Source organism: Zootoca vivipara, chromosome 10, assembly GCF_963506605.1.
Source record: "Zootoca vivipara chromosome 10, rZooViv1.1, whole genome shotgun sequence".
NCBI lineage: Eukaryota > Metazoa > Chordata > Lepidosauria > Squamata > Lacertidae > Zootoca > Zootoca vivipara.
The window spans coordinates 48,573,354-48,593,701 of NC_083285.1; the positions used below are offsets into that span (position 1 = coordinate 48,573,354).

Consider the following 20,348-nt stretch of genomic DNA (forward strand, 5'->3'; position numbering starts at 1 on the left):
TTCAATAATTTCAATGTGCCCTTCTACCTTCTGTGACTTTCTAGGGTTAGAATTAAAATTTTAACATATATCTATTTCACACAAGTCTCACTAAGATGAGGAAGGAATAGAATGTACAATATGCAAAATGTATGTAACATTTATACATACAGTATATAAAATGTGTTTTAAGAAATGCGCAGTTGTTTTGTCCCTGCCCACTGTTACCTCTGCCTCCTCCTTCCTCTTGCTCTGCCTCCCATGTTTTAAGCAGAAAAGTATCATAACAAATTATTTTTGCCTTTGAGATCTCAAAGGGCTGGTACCCTCTGGCTTCTCAGAATACTTAAACTGTTCTATTATTATGTACTATTTGCTGCCAGTTGCTGTGTCCAGAATTGTTTCGCCGTGTTTTGTGCAGCAATCTGTGACTCCTATCTGATGTTTTAATGTCTTCATATACATTTTCCTGCCTTGTGATAGCAATAATAAGAATAATAATGCCCTGGGATCGTGAATTGTTGAAGGGTGGGTTAGAAATAACAATAAAAGGAATAGATAAGCGTATCTTTAAAGAAATAATACATTAGGTGGGGACTTTTGACAGACTTTCGGCTAATGGTTCTTTATGAACATCTTTGGCGAGGAGGAGATTTTGAGCATTAGGCACCTTCACTTGTTTTTACCAACCATCCTTAAGCTGACCTTCTTACACATTGGCAGGCACAGCTGTGATGAGCTGGGTTAAATAGAAAAATGGCATTAACTGGGATTGCAGTGCATGGTTTTTACTTGGGAATGTCAAGAAACCAGCAGTGCAGTGGTATACAGGTCTACTCAGGCCCATGGACTTGCAAAAATCATTCGTTATAATATTGGGGTACAGTGGAACCTTGGTTTATGAACACCTCGGTTTATGAATTTTCGGTTTACGAATGCCGCGGACCCATCTGGAACGGATTAATTCACTTTCCATTACTTTCAATGGGAAAGTTCGCTTCAGTTTATGAACGCTTCAGTTTATGAACAGACTTCCGGAACCAATTGTGTTCATAAACCGAGGTACCACTGTACACTTCAGTAGGAATAATGTGTGCTTTGAGCGCTGAGGGCTGTGCAAAGCAAGGCTGGGAAACTAACTGCCCTCTGAATGCTGCTGGACTCTACTCATGTTGTGTGGAGGCTGATGAGAGGTGGCAGCCAACAACATCTGGAGGGCCACAGGGTCTCCACCCCGGCGGGAAGTCTTTATGCATGTATTCAGAAACTTTTAACCCCCCCTTCATATGGTCAGTTTTTGAGCTTCTATAGCCAAACCTGTTTAAAAGAGGTCGTTCAGTTGCGAAAGATTTGTGCTAATAATTTGGTATATGGACAAGCTGTTGTGTTCACAAGCTTAATCTCTACCACATGTACCTATTTAATAGCTTTCTACTACTCTTCTTGAGGTAATTAGTCTGTTGAACAAGTCAGGTAATTCAACAGGCGTGTTAGCGGAGAAGCTATTAGGAGCTAAAACAAATTGTCCATTATGTAAAAACAAAAACCCCAAGAAACCCCTACTTCTTGAAGGCAACAAGATCAAATTAAAAGTTCAAAATAATAGAGAATAGTTTTAAACGTATAACACACAAGTCCTTTAATAACAAGATTTGACAGAATCAATTAACAAATAGTCAGCATGCTGTACGCCAATGGCAAAAGCCTGGTTTCTATTTTTTGACTTACTAATAAGGGTCAGACTAGACATGACCCCATTTTGCTTAATAGTTTTGTAGTTCATTGCCTTGTGCTTATGTTGTTGTATTAAGGATATTACGTGTTGTTGTTTTTAAAGAACTGGTATGCCACCAAGGAATCTGTTGGGCAAAGAACAGCTTAATATTTTCTTAAAATGTGCATTCTCACAGTTTCTGTTTATATTTCAAACTTTACTGTAGCTGCATGGGGACTTAAAATTTAATCAGAACAGTAGTTTGTGGGGACTTAAATCTTTCCTCTCATGCTACTTCTGTGATCAAAATTGCCTCTCTCTTTTTTACTGCTTTTTCTCCCTTGGTAGTATGGAGGGGGGGGGCACCAGATCCGTGTATCTTTTTCCTCACAGGTAGAAGAGCAGTTGGCTGAGGCAATTTTGTTGGGGGGAAATGGCCTGAGAGAAAAGAGTTAAGCACCTTGTCCTCCTGCCTCACCATTCCAATCAACTCCAGAGCCCCTGATAGTTGCAATAAGGAAAATATGAGGCACACGGCATGTCTCTAACATCACAGTGAGCTGCACAGCATTCAAGAACTTGTAAGAAATCCCTACGACTGGTTTTAAGGGCTTTTCTGTAAGCCTGCAGCAAGAGAAAAAGTGAAATTCAGCTCCTGTATAAACTGATTCCCACTGCTTCTTGACCATTGTCAAATCACAAGGCTGGAGTGACACAAAGGGCAGAATTCCACTGTTGAGAGCTAGACAGGGCTCTTTGGCCTGTCCTCTCCCTTCATGCGAACTCTGCATAGGCCTGGGTCAAGGGTCACCATGGTCGGGTATTTGCCCAAGGGTCCACACTCCAGATCCTGAGCCTGCTGCTGCAAGGAGGTAAAGGGCCTATCCGCACTTACCTTTTCTATGCTCTTTCTAGGAACGGTCCAAACTTCAAAGCTCTGCATCTGAGCCCCCCCCCCCACTTTTTTTGTTGTTGCTTCAGTGCTTTCCCTATGAAAACCTGCTCTTTAAAGCTCAATCAGAGCAAACAGCAGTCTGTGGAAAACCCATATTGGTATTTGCTCTGATTGAGTGCTAAGGAACAGGTTTTCGCAGGGTAAGCTTTTTTTGGGGGGGGGAGACAACAACCAACCAAACCCCACACTCAGATACAGAGCTTTGAAGTGAGTACCCGTGCCTGGAAGGAACAGGGGAAAAGGGAAGAGTGGATACGTCCTAAGGGAGAGGGGCCCATGGAGATGTCTTGCCCAAGGACCCTCCCAAACCTTGAGGTGACACAGCACAGCCCATCCTCTCTCTAGGCTTATGTGTCTTAGTTATGGTTTCCCCTTGGGTCCTCTTTTCTTTATGTCTGCTGCCTTTCTTTCTAGCCTACTACCAGCTTTATGCTTCTTTTTTGAAAACCATCTTGTCTATTGACTGGTCTTTATAGACTACATCTGTTCCTCCTCCTCCTCCTCTTAAGCACCCTCTCCCTGAATTTTGTTTGTTTGTTTAGTCGTTTAGTCGTGTCCGACTCTTCGTGACCCCATGGGCCAGAGCACGCCAGGCACTCCTGTCTTGCACTGCCTCCCGCAGTTTGGTCAAACTCATGTTGGTAGCTTCGAGAACACTGTCCAACCATCTCGTCCTCTGCCATCCCCTTCTCCTAGTGCCGTCCATCTTTCCCAACATCAGGGTCTTTTCCAGGGAGTCTTCTCTTCTCATGAGGTGGCCAAAGTATTGGAGCCTCAGCTTCACGATCTGTCCTTCCAGTGAGCCCTCAGGGCTGATTTCCTTCAGAATGGATAGGTTTGATCTTCTTGCAGTCCATGGGACTCTCAAGAGTCTCCTCCAGCACCATAATTCAAAAGCATCAATTCTTCTCCCTGAATAGCCCTTTACTACTCCAGTTCAGTGTCTCCAGTAGTATTTTCCTCTCCTCCTTATTGTATACATCTCAGTGCATTGCCTGCTCTGCATCCTTTCTCCAGTCCCCTTGCTCTCTCTTCCTCAGCTCCCCTTCCTCCTCAACCCTTAGCCACCCCATCTCCTCCAATCCGGTGAGCAAATTGCTTTGTTCCCCAGAGTAACTGAGTGGCCTGAACCACCACCTGTTCAGCCCCTCCATTGCAGAGGACTCAATCCTATAAGCACAAAACAATTTTAAAATGTGTTACAGAAATGGAACTCAGGAGTCTTGAGCCATTTTTCAAAGTCTCCCCTTATCACTTTCACATGATATGTTGAAATAGATTGCATTTGTGTTATGGAATGGTAGTGCTTACAGTTCAGTACTCCTTTGGATTGAATGGTTTGAGAGCCATTGAACAAAAAGTTTTTTAAAAGGTAATGATTGCCTCCTTGTTACTTGATTGGGAGGAAGTGGCTAAAATGCACCAACACAGACATTAATTGCATGTATAGCTGGTTGGTAAGAGTGTCCTTTTTCCAAGTGCTTAGATGAGAAAGAGAGAAATATGCCTAAAACTACTTAGAAAGCTTTATAAATGATTTGAAGTTCACATTACATAGGCTCTTGATCTCTGGCTTTTGACACTTACAAGTGTAAGGCCTGTTCTATAAGTCTCATCAGATTTTAAACTGCCTCAGTTGACATAGCATCCCTCTTTTTTCCATGTAGCTCCTATAATAAAGGCATTAGCAGTAGTAGTAAGTCCTCAGCTGAGTTGACCATTATGAAATGAGAGGCTGCTGTTTGTATGTAAGTCTTGCCTGCTGTGTGAGAGGCATATTAAAGCTGTCAGATAGAGATATGAGGATCTTTAATGCTAGATTTTTTTAATGCTGCATTGTTACCTAATTATTAATAAGCAGTTAAACTTATTCCCCCCCTTCTGTATTATATAGGTATTGGTGGTAATCTAGTGGCAATTCAAGCAAGCAGAATTTCTACGTATTTACATTTACATAGTGTTCCTGGAGAATTACCAGAAGAAGCCAAGGGCTGCTATTATCCATGCCGGACATATTGCGGTACAGGTATGTGTTATGCATCTCCCTTTAATGCCTAATCCCATAATTAGATGGCTGCCAGATGAAGAAATGCTGGAGATTTAAGAGACAATTAGTCTCAGAAGTTTGTCTAGAAAGCATTTATTAGGAATTTCTGGAACCTTTTCAGACCTTAGTATTTGATAGGGATGAAATTACTCAGTGGACCCAACATTCCTAAGGAAGTCAGAATTTCCTCCTCCTTTTCAAATCCAGTCTGGTTAATAATGCCATCACCATGAAAAGTTAGCCATAACATACATATGGTGTTTGAGTATCAACTCTGAAATTTTCTGACCTTGTGGAGACTTAGAAGTGTGGTCCTAACCATGTCTTCTCAGAAGAAAGTCCTGTTGAATTTATTGGGGCTTATTCCCAGGTAAATGGGGTTAAAACTGTAGCCTTACACCCATTGAAATTAATGAATATGATCAAGTTAATTTTAATAGGTTTATTCTCAGTAAAGCTTGGTTGAATGCCACCCTTTGTATTTTTAGAAGCATTGTAAGATTCTGATGCTTGCTAGAAGGAAGCTAACTATAGAGAAGTAAGAATTTTAACATTTTGCTTCTAAGCTTTTTATTATTCATTTTTAATAGCTTTCTGGAACTTATAGGAACTGATTGGTTAAAACTGATCCTAATGTTATTACTACCAAAGAAAGGTTAACATCTTGTATGCATATCAGTACTTGTGAAAAACATGATTTTTTTTTTAAAGCACTAAGCTGACCATGTTATTATTTATTCTTATTTTCAGGAGTAAATAATAAATCAGCCCAGGTTCTTCTACTTTTGGTGATTCCTGGGCATTTAATTTTCTTATATACTATTCATTTAATGAAGAGTGGTCACACATCCTTGACTCCAATCTTCATAGTAGTATACTTGTTCACAGCCCTTTTACAGGTAAGGATAAACATATCTGAAAATATTATTATTAATGTCCAAAGACTGTTACATTTAAAGTTTGTTTTCAAACATTTGAGACAGAACAAGCCAATATCTTTTTTCATGATTAATCCATCTTGGGTGTAATAAGTTCTATTGCACACATTAACATTTGCATCTTTAGTTTGAAGGATTCTTGAGCTATTGTTTTCTCCCCACACCTCCAACTGCCTTACTTCCTTTTGCTTTTTTATGATACTTGCACCTTTTGGTCAAGGCAAACATGGTTGGGTTTTTTTTGCTAGAATTATTTAGCACCTGAAATCCTAGCTGCCAAGTTTTCCCTTTTCTCACGAGGAAGCCTATTCAGCATAAGGGAAAATCCCTTTAAAAAGGGATAACTTGGCAGCTATGCCTGAAATCCAATTCTTTCTTACTTAGGTTGTGTCAGGAATCTGTGTAGCATTATGGCAGGAATCATATTGTATGAAAATATTCCCTCAAGTTCTTTTTATTTTTCATTCTTTTTCTGTTAGTAACAGAGCAGTCTTCTGTCTTTTAAAATGACATCTCTGTTATTATTGTTTTATTAGCTGTGCTAGCATTCACAAACTTCATTGCCAATCAGGCACTGAAAAACTGTAAGCTGTGCACACAATGGCTCTTTTAACTCTCCATCTTTCACTGTTGTTTTGCGGCAACTGTGTCAGCCCCTTATACTAGCAGACCTTGGTAGCAATGATGAGGATAGCTTGGCATGTGAGTCCTCTGTTTCATTACTCATTTATTAAGATGATATGTATAGTTCAGGGTTAATTTGCACCCCAATCCTAATTTTGTGTGTGTGCCTAAATAACTGCCTGCACAACCGAGTGGTATGTCTGCTGAAACATGCTGAGGTTATATACTAGGCTGCAAGTTTTGCAGTCATCAGAAGCATGTCTAAGTTCCATTTTACTGAATTAGATTTTCTCCACGGTCTGGCAGGGCATTCTCATGCATGTTTTACTCAGACTTAAGTCCTGTTTGGTTCAGTTAGGTTCCTTCCTTGCAGCTTAGAACACAAACACACACTTAATACACTATCCTCATTATTTGTTTTTTTTCTATTTCTACATTCTTCTCACATATATAATCTCGTTATTTGGTTGCTTAAACATCTTTTGAAAGTTGTGGCCTCTGGGGAAAAACCTCACCTCCCAGTCCTAAGCCCCTATAGGGCCAATCAGAGAGGATCATTTTGAAATTCAACAACAGATATTACTTGGTTTATCCATGTATGTTCTCAGGGAATTACTGGGCTACCATCTCCTAAGTGCTTTGGCAATCACTTGTAAGACTAGCAATTTTGAAGGTGCTATGACTTCTATAAGAAGGAGTGGTCAGTGAGGAGGGGCAATGGGCACACCTGGCCTTCTGGCAGCAGAGTCACTGCCCCTTCCCAGGATGAGAGAGGTGGCAGGGAGGTCAGTGCTGTGCAGGCGCATGGGCAGAACCAATCCAGTTCTCGCACAGTGCTGACTCTCTTCTTCCTTGCCCCTGACCCTCTTGCTAAGTAGTGCTGCTGCTGCTGCTGCTAGAATGTCAGGTATGTGCCAATACCCTTCCTCACCAATCACTCCTGTTCAGTGCCTTATGAAAATTACTCTCATTTTAATTATCAGGCAAATGAGTTGCGTGTCAACGCCTTCAGCAATAAAGGTTTCCAACATAGCTCCATTAAAGGTAAAGGTAAAGGGCCCCCTGACCATGAGGTCCAGTCGTGTCCGACTCTGGGGTTGCGGCGCTCATCTCGCTCTATAGGTCGAGGGAGCCGGCGTTTGTCCGCAGACAGCTTTCGGGTCATGTGGCCAGCATGACAATGCTGCTTCTGGCGAACCAGAGCAGCGCACGGAAACGCCGTTTACCTTCCTGCTGGAGCGGTACCAATTTATCTACTTGCACTTTGATATGCTTTCGAACTGCTAGGTTGGCAGGAGCTGGGACCGAGCAACGGGAGCTCACCCCGTTGCAGGGATTCGAACCGCCGACCTTCTGATAAGCAAGCCCTAGATTCTGTGGTTTAACCCACAGCGCCACCTGGGTCCTACCCCACAGCGCCACCTGGGTCCTTTAGTTCAGCATTATTGTTCCCCCCCCCATCTTCATATTGAGGCCACAATCTGTATCTTACACCACCTGCATTTTAGCAAGTAAGCTGAAAGCATTCTGTGTTTGAAATTGAAATTAATTTTTCCAGAAAGGCAGAATAAATATATGCCCCAAAGCAACAATCAGTTATGAACTTCCCCCAATGTGAGTTGATTTGATATAACATTGCTTTGTCCTGTCTAATTCATTATTCATTCAATTGATTTTAGGGCAAACCTCTGCAGTTCTGTATTTGCATTTTCCTTCTGTTGTAATGGTTATGGCAGCATTCTGAACCTGTTCTTTGTGTTAGGTTAAAATTGCTTCATTAAGGAAAATGTGTGACTTTCTAGACTTGAAAGTAGGCATTAATATGTTCATTTTTCTTTTTAAAAAAGTGTTTTCTAGTGAATTGACCTAACCTATCAGACACGGTGACAAAATAACAGTAGAATTAATGCAGTTGATAAATTTCTCTTGTCTCATTCTGGTGTTTGTAAGTAACTCTGAAATAGTAAAATAAAAAAATTCCTTCAGTAGCACCTTAAAGACCAACTAAGTTTTTATTTTGGTATGAACTTTCGTGTGCATGCACACTTCTTCAGATACACAGGCACACGAAAGCTCATACCAAAATAAAAACTTAGTTGGTCTTTAAGGTGCTACTGAAGGAATTTTTTTATTTTACTTCGACCCAGACCAACACGGCTACCTACCTGTAATCTGAAATAGTAAACATTTGATATCACACTGGCCTATGATATCACACTGGAGGGCAGATTTGTTGAGAGAAGTCCTTTTCCCCAGCAGCTGTTTTAGAGCTGCCAAAACTACAACTCTCTGTTCTATATATAGCAAAATACTGTTTTGATCAGTGTTTGACCCTAGTTTGCTATCTTACTGGTTGGCACGGGACTGCCCACATTACTATTGAAGGGAACAAGTGGAAATGTTTCCGTATATCCACACTGTCTAACAGAAGTCCTCCTGTTCAGGGTTCCAGCCAGCCAGGCATTCCTCCAGACCACTGTTCGCTATTAGGCCTCAGTTAAGCCCAATGCTTTGCTTCTTTGTTTACATTTATAAACTAGCCCACATTCTATGGCAGGCACCCCCAAACTTCGGCCCTCCAGATGTTTTGGACTACAGTTCCCATCTTCCCCGACCACTGGTCCTGTTAGCTAGGGATCATGGGAGTTGTAGGCCAAAACATCTGGAGGGCCGCAGTTTGGGGGTGCCTGTTCTATAGGATCCCAGGGTGGTGAACACTCATAATAAAATCCTTAAATGCTTAATTTAAACATTACTACAATCATTTAAAAAAGTGAAAATAATTTAGTGTCAAAAACATTCACACCACTCTCAGTCCTCTCCTAAATCCTGCACGAACAGATGTGTTTTCGACTGTCATCTAGTGAGGGGGACAGCTCTACGATTGTAGGGAGGAAGTTCCACAATGTGGGGAAACCACAGAGAAGGCCCTGTTCCCCCATTGCCACAAATCAACCCACGTTTGTTGAAGGGACCATGAGATGGGCCTCCACTGGAAAATGAAGGGAGAGGCATTGCATCGAGAAGATGGGTCTTGATCAGCTTAGGGTTTTGTGTGTTAAAGTCCACAACTCGAATGAGGTTTGTTTGCAAATCAGCAGCCCATACAGGTTGCACAGGGCTTTTTTTATGTGATCCCTTATTGCCACACCTCTTGCAACATGTGCAGCTCCAGCTTGTGAACTGTTCCCAAGGGTAGCTCCTTGTAGAGCAGATTGCAGTAGTCCAGGCAGGAGGTTAGCAGAGCATGGTCACTCATGGTCCAGGCTATGTCTGACTAGGAAGGTTGTCGCCGGCAAACCAACCTAAACTTAGAAATAGGCGCTTCCTAACCACTGAAACCACCTGAGCCCCAAATGGTGAAACTGGATCTCAGAGGACCCCCAGCCTTCACACCTGCTCCTTCAGGGAAGTGTGACTGTCAAGGACAGATCAGCTCCCCATTTCCCAGACAAAAGAACTGCCTTCTAAAAGTACTCATGTGTTATCAGGATTCAGTCTCAGTTTTCTGGTCCTTATCCAGCCCATTGCAGCCTCTAGGCCAGGGTCCCCAAACTAAGGCCCGGGGGCCGGATGTGGCCCAATTGCCTTCTAAATCCGACCCCCGGATGGTCCGGGAATCAGTGCGTTTTTACATGAGTAGAATGTGTCCTTTTATTTAAAATACATCTCTGGGTTATTTGTGGGGCATATGAATTCGTTCATATTTTTTTCCAAAATATAGTCTGGCCCCCCACAAGGTCTGAGGGACAGTGGACCGGCCCCCTGCTGAAAAAGTTTGCTGACCCCTGCTCTAGGCATTAGTCTTGTACCTGCCCAAAAGAGTACAGCAAAGAGTACCACTTACATGCCTACCTCATATAAACAGGCAGGGAGTTCCAAAGTGTAGAAGCTGCCTTGCTAAAACATGGATTTCGTACAACTGTGGAATAAGTATTACATTCCACTGAGCCTCTTGGGCTTGCCGATCAGAAGGTCGGCAGTTCGAATCCCCATGACTGAGTGAGCTCCTTTTGCTCTGTCCCAGCTCCTGCCAACCTAGCAGTTGGAAAGCATGCCAGTGCAAGTAGATAAATAGGTACTGCTGCACCGGGAAGGTAAACGGCATTTCTGTGCACTCTGGTTTCCATCATGGTGTCCCGTTGCACCAGAAGCGGTTTAGTCATGCTGGCCACATGATCCAGAAAGTTGTCTATGGACAAACGCCAGCTCCCTCAGCCTGAAAGCGAGAAGAGTCACCTTTGACTGGACTTAACCATCCAGGGGTCCTTGGCCTTTTACCTTTACATTCCAGGTCCTCAGCTTCCTACATATAAAGCAACTTTCTACATTCCTGAACAGATAAATAAATATTCTGTGGATTTCAGTGGAACTTATATGCAACTATTTTTTATCCTGGCTAAGAGCCTGACTATTTTAGAAGAATATTAGATACTTGGCATGATATTAAAAAAAACAACTGTATCAGTTTTAGTAAATTTGGTACAGTGCACAATTCCCTCACAAAATGTGTGCATCACAAGATGAGTTCAGAGGTACCCTAAAGAATTCTATAATTTAGGTGGTGTGTGGGGGGGGGGGCATATATTCTTGACATGGTTAAACAATATGTTCTGCTGAAGTCCCTATTTGTTGAATTAACTTAGATCCATCTGCAATGCTGGAGTGGAATACAAACTATTCTCAAAAAACGTTATAAGTTCAAGTGATTGATGTATTTTTTATAAAAAAGGACAAACTTCTCTGAGACAGCTGTATATATGATTGAACAATACTATTTTATAGAGAAAATAATATTAAAATACAGCCTGCTTGAACTATATTCAGCTGGGTATAAAGAAAAAGACTTCATTTTCAGACTTGTCAGCCATCATCAGACTGAAGGCCAGACTGGAGTAAGGAAGCCGTCAGTTTTGTGATTCAGGGTTTGTGACTTTCAAAGGCAGCCTCTGTACTTCGGATTCCTGCTGAGCCAGTAAAGAGCGCTCTGGAATTTTCACACCTCCGAGGCAAATCTCAGAACACAGTTGTGTTAAGGGCTCTGGGAATAAACAAGTAATGGGAAACTCTAGACATTATTGCCCAATAAATTTGGCAGGGTAAAATAAAATTGATTGTATCCACTAAGAATCAAAATTGTTGTTGCCCTGCAAAACAGCACGTTTTGAATATTCCTTCTCTTGTAAGTCAGAGAATTCATTAGATTAGTTGCCAGCCCTTCTCTGTTAAAAACAACACTCTGTTTAGACCCCTGGCAGTTAAATATCATTTGGGAACATTTATCCCTTAAATTGGCTTAAAGCAAAATTTGAAAAGCAGATGGTGATACATTTTGAGAAGAAAAATTAACAGAAGCATAATAAGAGCACATTTGTGTTGACCGTTGTTGCTTTAGCTATATAAAGACAGCCTATTATCTCTGTTTATTGCCCTGATGAGACTGTTCTAGTATCCTGACAAGTAAGGGCCACACTTACCGTGTTTCTCCTAAAATAAGACACGTCTTAAATTTATTTTTCCTCCAAAAAAACACACCACGGCTTATTTTCAGGGGATGTCTTATTTTTTATTAAGTATTTTTTATTAACCATGCATTTTGTAAAGTGGGCAAGGCAAGAAAAGAAAGTAGGGTACTGTACCGGTAGTGTTTTGAAACTGGGCTTTGGGGCTTGGCATGGTGCGCTGCACACTGTGGCTCTTGCCGTCGGGGCTTGGCGTTGCGCACGCTGCGGCTGTTGCCGGCTCCCGCTCGGTTGGGGCTCGGCTCTGTGATTGCTGCGCCTCTTGCCGGCTCCCCTCGGTCGGGGCTTGGCTCTGCGAGCGCTGCACCGCTTGCCGGCTTTTGCTGAGTCGGGGCGGGCTGTTGCTGGCTCTCACCGGGTCCCAATGGTCTCCTGCTCAGTCGGGGCGGGCTGTTGCTGGCTCTCACCGGGTCCCGGGTCTCACCGGCTCTCACCTCGGGGAAGCGCGCTGTTCAGGCTCCCGCTGGGTCGGAGCTCGGCGAGCGCTGCGCCTTTTGCCGGCTCCCGCTCAGTAGGGGCACGGCGCGGCGCGCTGTTGCCGGCTCCCGCTCAGTCAGGGCTCGGTGCGGCGTGTGCTGCGCCTCTCACCGGGTCCTGCTGTGTCGGGGGTCGGTGTAGCGCGCTGTTGCAGGCTCCTGCTGAGTCGGGGCTCGGCGAGCGCTGCACCTCTTCCCTGCTCCTGCTCAATCGGGGCTTCGTGCGGCTTGCGCTACAGCTCTCGCCGGGTCCCGCTGGGTTGCGGATCGGCACGACGCGCTGTTGTCGACTCTCCCGGGTCGGCCCTCGTGGGGTCCTGCTTGGTCGGAGCTTGGCGCGCTGTACTGCCGGGACCTGCGGCTCTCGCGGGGTCCTGCTGGTCGGCTCCCGGGGGGTCCTGCTGGTCGGCTCTCGGGGGGTCCTGCTGCAGCTCTTGCCGGCTACTGGTCAGTCGTGACTCCACATGGGACATGCTGCTGGGTGATTTGGCGGGGCAGCAACATCCGTTTCAGGGCGCCGACAGGAAACTTCCTTTTCCTCTTCCTCTTCCTTGGCGCCATCCAGACCCGCTCCCCCCCGGCTTATTTTCGGGGTATGTCTTATATTTATTCTACCCTTGAAAAGCCTGCCATGGCTTATTTTTGAGGCCCGTCTTATTTTAGGAGAAACACGGTACTTTTCCTCCACTCTTTCCAGGCACCACCTGCACATTAAAGTTGAGTGTCCAAGCAGCCTATTTTTTGCTCCAGAGTTTTCCCTGTGAAAACGCACTTTTTGAAGCTCGATTGGAGCAAATGACAGTCCGCAGAAAACCTGAATTGACATTTGCTCAGATTGAGCACTGAAGAGCAGGTTTTTGTGGGGGAAATGCTTGGACACAGAGCTTTTAAGTGTGGACCTGTGCCTGGAAAGAGCAGGGCACACTTAAAAGCTCTGTGTCCAAGCATTTCCCCCACATAAACCTGCTCTTCAGTGCTCAATCTGAGCAAATGTCAATTCAGGTTTTCTGTGGACTGTCGTTTGCTACCCAAATTCTGCATGGTTTGATTGACTGTGTCATGAGAACCAGTTCATTGTGGATTGCAAGCTTATTTTACCATTTGTAAAGCTGATTTAATGTGTAGAAATCCACTGTTTAAACTCACTTTCTGAGGACTACCGGTAACTGTATGTTAATGAACTACTATCTGAATCAGTCTTAAGACTGAGCTGCAGTTTAAATCTAATTCCAGTTCTGGACTACATTAGTTACTCAACAACCCAGGATTGGTTCTTGTTCATGTTTTTAGAATAGAGATGTACAGATCTGATATATTTTTGATGAAAAGTGAAATAATGGGAAAACCTAGATAAACTGATCAGTGGTCCAGAGTGTTACTCAGTGTGAAGGACGAATGAACCACATTAGACCACAGCATCACTAGTTTCAGAGGCAGCTGAGATATTAAGTGAGATAACAAACAGATATTCATAACAGGAATAGAAAAGCACGGAACATAAGGGAGACCAGAACTGGGCAGAGTTCCAGTGGGTTTCTGCTAGTAATTGTGCCAGTTCTCTTTTCCCACCAGGGAATAGAATTGTGCATGACTGCAGACAAAACAAAACAAAAATTAGAACTACTTATTAAAATTGGTGCATATACAGTATTATAAATGGAAGCTTAAGGCAAGGCAAAAGTGTGAGTTGTATACACACAAACTCACTTCATTGGGTTTTGGGGTTGGAAAATACCGTGTGGTATAAGGAGGTGTATTTGTGCTGTTTCCTTACACATTGTGCTAAACCATTGTGTAGTGTGGTATGAATAAGCCACAGCAAACCTCAGGCAACGGAGCAATGGATTCAAACTACAAGAAAGAAGATTCCACCTAAACATTAGGAAGAACTTCCTGACAGTAAGAGCTGTCTGGCAGTGGAATTTGCTACCAAGGAGTCTCCTTCTTTGGAGGTCTTTAAGCAGAGGCTTGACAGCCATATATCAAGAATGCTTTGATGGTGTTTCCTGCTCGGCAGGGGGTTGGACTGGATGGCCCTTGTGGTCTCTTCCAACTCTATGATTCTATGATTCTATGGCTCCCACACCACTTTGCTTCTGTACTTCTAATTAATCACTGTTTGCTGCATTGCCTGGACCAAGAACCGTGGTTAACATTAACTATGGTTCACTTAAACCAGCCAGCTTCAGAAACCGTTCTTTGATGTTGCCTTGTTTTAAACTAGCTAATATTAATATTAATTACTATTTGTTAGTCTGGACAGTGCAACAAAACACTGTTAATCAGAAGTGGGAGCCATGCAAGGGAAGGGAGAGGAAGGGGCTCATTGTGGTTTATATTATGCTAAACCATGGTTTCACATAATGTTCAAATGTGGCCTATAAGGCTTTTGGTTCTTTAGGACAATAGGATGGCAGAAAAACCCTACATTTTCATAGCTGCCAAGTTATCCCTTTTTAAAAGGGATTTTCCCTTATGCTGAATAGGCTTCCTCGTGAGAAAAGGGAAAACTTGGCAGCTATGTACATTTTGTTGTAGTATAAGTATTTGCCTTTGATCTCCTTGCTAATGTTGTGGTGTTGGCCAGCTGAAACAAGAGAGCTAAATTATAACAATTCCACATGTAATGTTGCCTTCCAGGATACTGGTCACGTTTATGTCTCGGAGCCCAGAGACGGACAGTATCTGCATGGGGATGTGAAAGGCTGGCATCACTGTCCCTGGGCTCGCTCTCTGCCTGCTTTGGTAAAAGAGAAGCTGCCTCAAAGAATCTGACAGTCTCTTCCAAAGAAAACATGTGCTTTCAAATATATTTGTTTGGTTTGCAGAGAGAGGAGCACACCTAGCACATGCATAAATTAGCTTAGGCTACAGAGCCGCCTTTTCAGCAGGGATATGTATCTGAATAACTTATACATATTTCATAATGGAAAAAGGGACAGAAAATTGCTAATTTGAAATCATATGGTTACATCTTAAAAATTCTTTTGTAGTACAAATCAAAGGTAGGGATTCTCTTAGAAGTATTAAATTATTTCAGTGTGCCTAATACTGTAACATCTAATTTTCCATTTTAGCTATTTAAACAATATTTAAGAAAACACACACTTTCAAAATGGTATTTGAAACATTGAGTGTGTATACCAAAAATCACAGTGGACGTGCCCGCTTTTTAAATTGTTTCGGACTCTATTCAAATAAGTTAGTAGAAATAGTGGATTTCAGATGCTGCCATAGATCTCAACGTGATTTTTTTTTTCATTTTCCCATAGGTGTTTACATTGCTATGGATTGCTGACTGGATGGTTCACCACTTCTGGAAAAAAGGAAAAGATCCGGACAGTTTTTCTATCCCTTACCTTACTGCTCTTGGTGATCTTCTTGGAACTGCCTTACTTGCCTTGAGTTTTCACTTTCTGTGGCTCATTGGTGATAGAGATGGAGATGTAGGAGACTAATAATGCAGACAAGCACACTAGCTGATCCCATTAGATGAAGATGACAAACAGGAGACAATCACTTGGCTTACCATTTCGTCTGAAGGAGGACCTCAAAACAGTGGTTGAATTCGGATATTATGGTAACCTAAAGGTGGCACTGATATCAAATCGCCTTAATTTTAAAAGGGGGAAGGGGAGAGACGTGGAAGTGTGAAAATAGGCTTTAAATATTTTTTACACTGCAGGGGAGTGTGGCTGTTTCTTGCTGGGCACAGAAAGAGAAAGGCCAGCCAGTATTGTACCAAGAAACAAAGTCCAGAAACGTAGTTTATGGGCAATTAGTAGCAGAAAGATGTGACTTAACCACTGATGTGTCTCTTCATCACAAATTTACTTTTCAGTGAACAGCCTGACTGCATTTCAACTTATAATGGGTTCACAGTTATAGTTTAATCTTCTGGAATCAGACACCATTTGCTAAATAAGAAAAACAGATGATTTGTGCATGTAATAAAGAAAAGTTCGAGTAAGACATTCTACAGGGTATTCAACACTCCTTTTTAGTCACAGGTGAGACAGAATAAAACAGCTTCTATTCCAAAAACTTGTTTAATCAGCTGAACGTGGGAAAGAAGTTTCTAACAGAGATAACTCAGTACTATCATGCATGGACGTTAATGTTGTATTAATGATTGTATTTTAAAAGGTTCAATGGCACAGTTTTAAAATGTTCAATTTTGTCTTTTGCAGTTTATTGTAAAGTATTGGAAAGTGGGGCTTTTGATATGTAATTATGGGGGAACTGCAATATAGATCCTGAAGAGAGAGAATTGGTAGACGGGTGTGTTTTAAAAATAATAATAATAATAAATAGTCGAAGAGAAAGAAACCTTGGACATATTCAGTCAAGGAGTTCTGCCACACAATGACATCCATCAAGCGGCAACTGGAATTTTAGGCTGCAGTCCTGTATGCTCTTATTTTGGGGGGTAAGCCCCAGTGGGACTTGCTTCTGAGTAAAAATGTGTGAGATTGTTCAGGACTTCCCCCCCCCCAAAAAAAATTATCATTGGATAGAGCAATCCTATGGAGGCAGGGGATGGAAAATCTCTGGCAGATCTATTCTTTAAGAAGTTTCTAGTCTTTAAGAAGATCTAGTTTTAAGAATCTCTGTCAGATATGGTATTTGAAATTTCTGCCGGGCTTATACCAGCAAGGACAGGAGGTCAGAGGGAAAATAAGCACTTCAGTTCCAGAGCTGGTGTATTTTCGCTCCCTTGTTGGCGGGGTGGGTAATGTCATGGGATGGACGGAATTTGGATCCCAGAGATCCCAGATCCATCCCTAACATGTCCCATCCCTATAGTTCCTGGAATAACCTTGTACCCTTACTGCGAAATAAGGTTGGGGTTGCTACTCTAACATTCTGGAGGATTCAGGCATCTCTCAAAACAGAACAGTGCTATTCTAAAGAAATAGATTTCCCCCAGCACTCAAGCTGGGGAAATTTCATAACTGATAATGAAATAAACCAGAATAGTTTGGCCTGAGAAAATGTCATTGCCCACGCCCAGTATGTCAGTTGTGTGATGCAATTAGTGCTTTGTAGAATGTGATTATGTGAGTATCACAGGTACCTGCTGGCTAGTGCCTGTGGCGCACTGGTAAAGAAATGAATAGCTCCCATCGTGTCTACACCATTTCAGGTTTTTGTGTTTCAAAATATCTGTAAAAACAACAACAACAACACATTTTCCCATTGTAGTACGGGAACTTTCAGGCAGGTTGCAGTCCTGAAATGCCCATTCCTAGTTAGTGCTATCAATTTGTGCATTGCAGCACTGCAGCATTATATGTTATATCCCAAACTTTACAGTCCTTATCACTATTTATGTAATTGGAATGTGGGGATTTGGTGGGAAGATTACCCAGTTTAGGGTTGGCTTTGTGTGCTGCCTTGGGTGTTCTATAAACGAAGCAAATAACTTTTTAAACCATGGCAATGCAACCGCTCCCCCCTCCACCAACCACGAATGTAGCTTAATTGTAATGAATGGGCATTTTGCACTTCCCATTAGTATCAATGGAATTTGCACAAGATGGATCGCTTTTCAGATATCCAAGTTACATCTACCGTAGCTGATTTATTTCAAATGTGGTTATGCAAATTAGGCAGTGAAAGTTATGTACGAGACCCCAGTTTTCACATGCTGACTATTTCCAGACCCCAGTTTTCACATGCTGACTATTGATATAGCCCCCCCCCAAAAGTTCATAGGCCTAGTTGCTCGCTGAGTACCCTCATCTTCAAAGAAGTTCAAGATGTTGGCAGCTGTTTGGCTTTCTAATTGAAACCTTACATGAATAACTTTCCCCACACATTAAAAGCATTAAAAGCTTTTGCATAATTATGACCGGACTGCTTTGCTGCTGGAATTGCAAGGCTAGCACATAAAATAATATTTCAGAATTGTGAAGGAAAATTGGACTGTCCTCTAGGCTCCCTTGTTCCCCTTTGTCTGTATTAGCAATAACCAGAATGGTACATTGTCTGTAGTACTGTAGATAGCACTCCCATTCATTTTGTTTTAAAAAGCAGCTGGTGATAACTCAGAATCCTTTTATTTGGGGATATAGATCTAGAAGCAATTAAGCTTAATTCTGGTTGAGCTACCTTTATGTGGAATTATGGTCTGATGAAAAATATTTTAATGTTTGAAGAGGCTATGGAATTTTAAAGTTTTTTGGAACCAAACCCACAGAGCTTCTGAGAAAAATACAAATAAAATTCCTTCTGTTTTTAATATATCACTATCCATTTAGTGTATGTGTACTACTTTAATCTGTTTGGGGCTCAAGATTTGTGTATGCTGGTGCCTAAGATGTACTCCATATACCAGACCAGAATAACATTCTGTCACACTACTTAACCTGAAATAAAAGGAAAGGTAAGTAGCAATTGCCAGGGGACGTGTGTGTGGCAGCATCAACAACCTCTAAAGCAGACATGTCCAAAGTCCATTTTGGGGGCATAATCCGGCCCGCTGGTCGGTTTAATCCGGCCCCTGTGGAAGGTTAACAACTCTGGTTGGCATTTTGTTCAGCCCTCACGGCCCTTCACTTCATCATATCTGGCCCTCTTTGAAAAACGTTTGGACAGCACTGCAAACCACCTGCCATTAAATGAGGCATTATGTGTGAGGTGGGTTTTCAGGTAGAACATTAATGCAAAGAATCTTTTAAAAGACTCATGCAAGGACTCGATTTGGCCATATTGTACTTACTGTAAAGTTCCCTTTATATTAGAGCCCTTCAGTTCTCTAATAATTATTTTACAGCTTGCTGGTGCCCTGCAGAAGAAGGATAAGATGCAAAGGTTGGGACTTCTTTTCTGCCACTAATCTCATCCACAAACGCACAAGCTTGGCTCAGTTAGTGTGACAACTTGTAGGTTCATTCTCGTTCCCAGTTATGACCACATATCCAAAGGAGGACCTGAACAGGTCAGGAATGGGGAAGTGTGCAGTGTTGGTGGTCTGAAGATCCCTGAATGTCTTCAGGAAACAGTAGAAGCAGTGTGTTTCATCTGCAGTTGCTGTTAGCTAGAGATATTAGGTCTTTCATTTGGTATTGAATGCTGGATGTGGCTGACACTTAATACTAAAAGTCCCCAGATCACATGAGATCAGAGAGACCACTGGTAAATGAACCATACCCAGCAATCTCCCCAAGACCTGCTTCAAGGTTATTGATACTGAACAATTTAATTTCGATTCTAGGTCTAGTTGCGAACTATGTGGTTGCCTAGATCAGTGGTTCCCAACAGGTGGTCCGGGGACCCCCAGGGGTCCGCGAGCTATGCCAGAGGGGTCCTCAAGATGCTATTAGAATAAAAAATATATTAAATATATTTCGTATAATAACAGATTTTTTGTTTTGGCTGCTTCCTGCATGAGCAGAGTCTAGCGCAAAACTAGAATTAGATAGAGGCAGTAGTTCTGCTGTATGCCATTAGGTGGCGCTTTAAAACACTACTGTTTTGCAAAGAGGCAGCGCGGGCATTCTACTAACGCTCACCTCCCCAAGATGCTTTGCGCGCGTCGGCTTCATTTGTGCGCTACTGCGCAGGTACCCTGTCTTCTCCATTCCCCTCCCTCCTCCCTGGCGCGCTACCTCTTTGCAAAACAGTAGTGTTTGTAAACAAAGTGTTGTTTTTCGCGGAAGCTACAGTTCTCGTAGTTAAAAATGGACCGTTGGTTAAAAAGTGGTTCATCTCATTAAGAACTGAAAATTAAAACTAACTGTATACTGATGGAGTACTCTGTTGTAACTGTAAAAAACGTATAAATATAAAATATAAAAAGACTCTTAATTTGGCTTTCACTTTTTAATTTTAGGATTAGGAATTAATGGGGGTCCTTGTCACAATAGCGGCTCGATGAGGGGTCCTCGAGAAAATTTTGTTGGGAACCCCTGGCCTAGATTATGCCAATATTATAATATATCCAGAACGTATCTTCGTGGTCACACCATAATTTTGCTTTATGTTGGCCTGCAAACGTGGTTTGTAAAGACCTGTCATGGTTGGATCATTTCCTGGGAAATGGTGGCCTTTGGATGGATAAAGATGGTCATGGCAACCAATGCAGTGGC

The 20,348-nt window shown here is 42.5% G+C and overlaps 1 protein-coding gene across 1 annotated transcript in view; it reads left to right on the forward strand.

The window, feature by feature from the left end:
* SLC41A2 (solute carrier family 41 member 2) overlaps positions 1 to 18,509 on the forward strand; it is a 44,614-nt gene extending 26,105 nt beyond the window's left edge. Inside the window, exons 9-11 of the mRNA XM_035127907.2 lie at positions 4,543 to 4,674; positions 5,446 to 5,594; positions 15,528 to 18,509. Coding sequence (XP_034983798.1) covers positions 4,543 to 4,674; positions 5,446 to 5,594; positions 15,528 to 15,713 — 467 coding nt within the window. The 3' untranslated portion in view covers positions 15,714 to 18,509. The remainder of the gene's footprint in view (positions 1 to 4,542; positions 4,675 to 5,445; positions 5,595 to 15,527) is intronic.
* Positions 18,510 to 20,348: the final 1,839 nt, after the last annotated feature.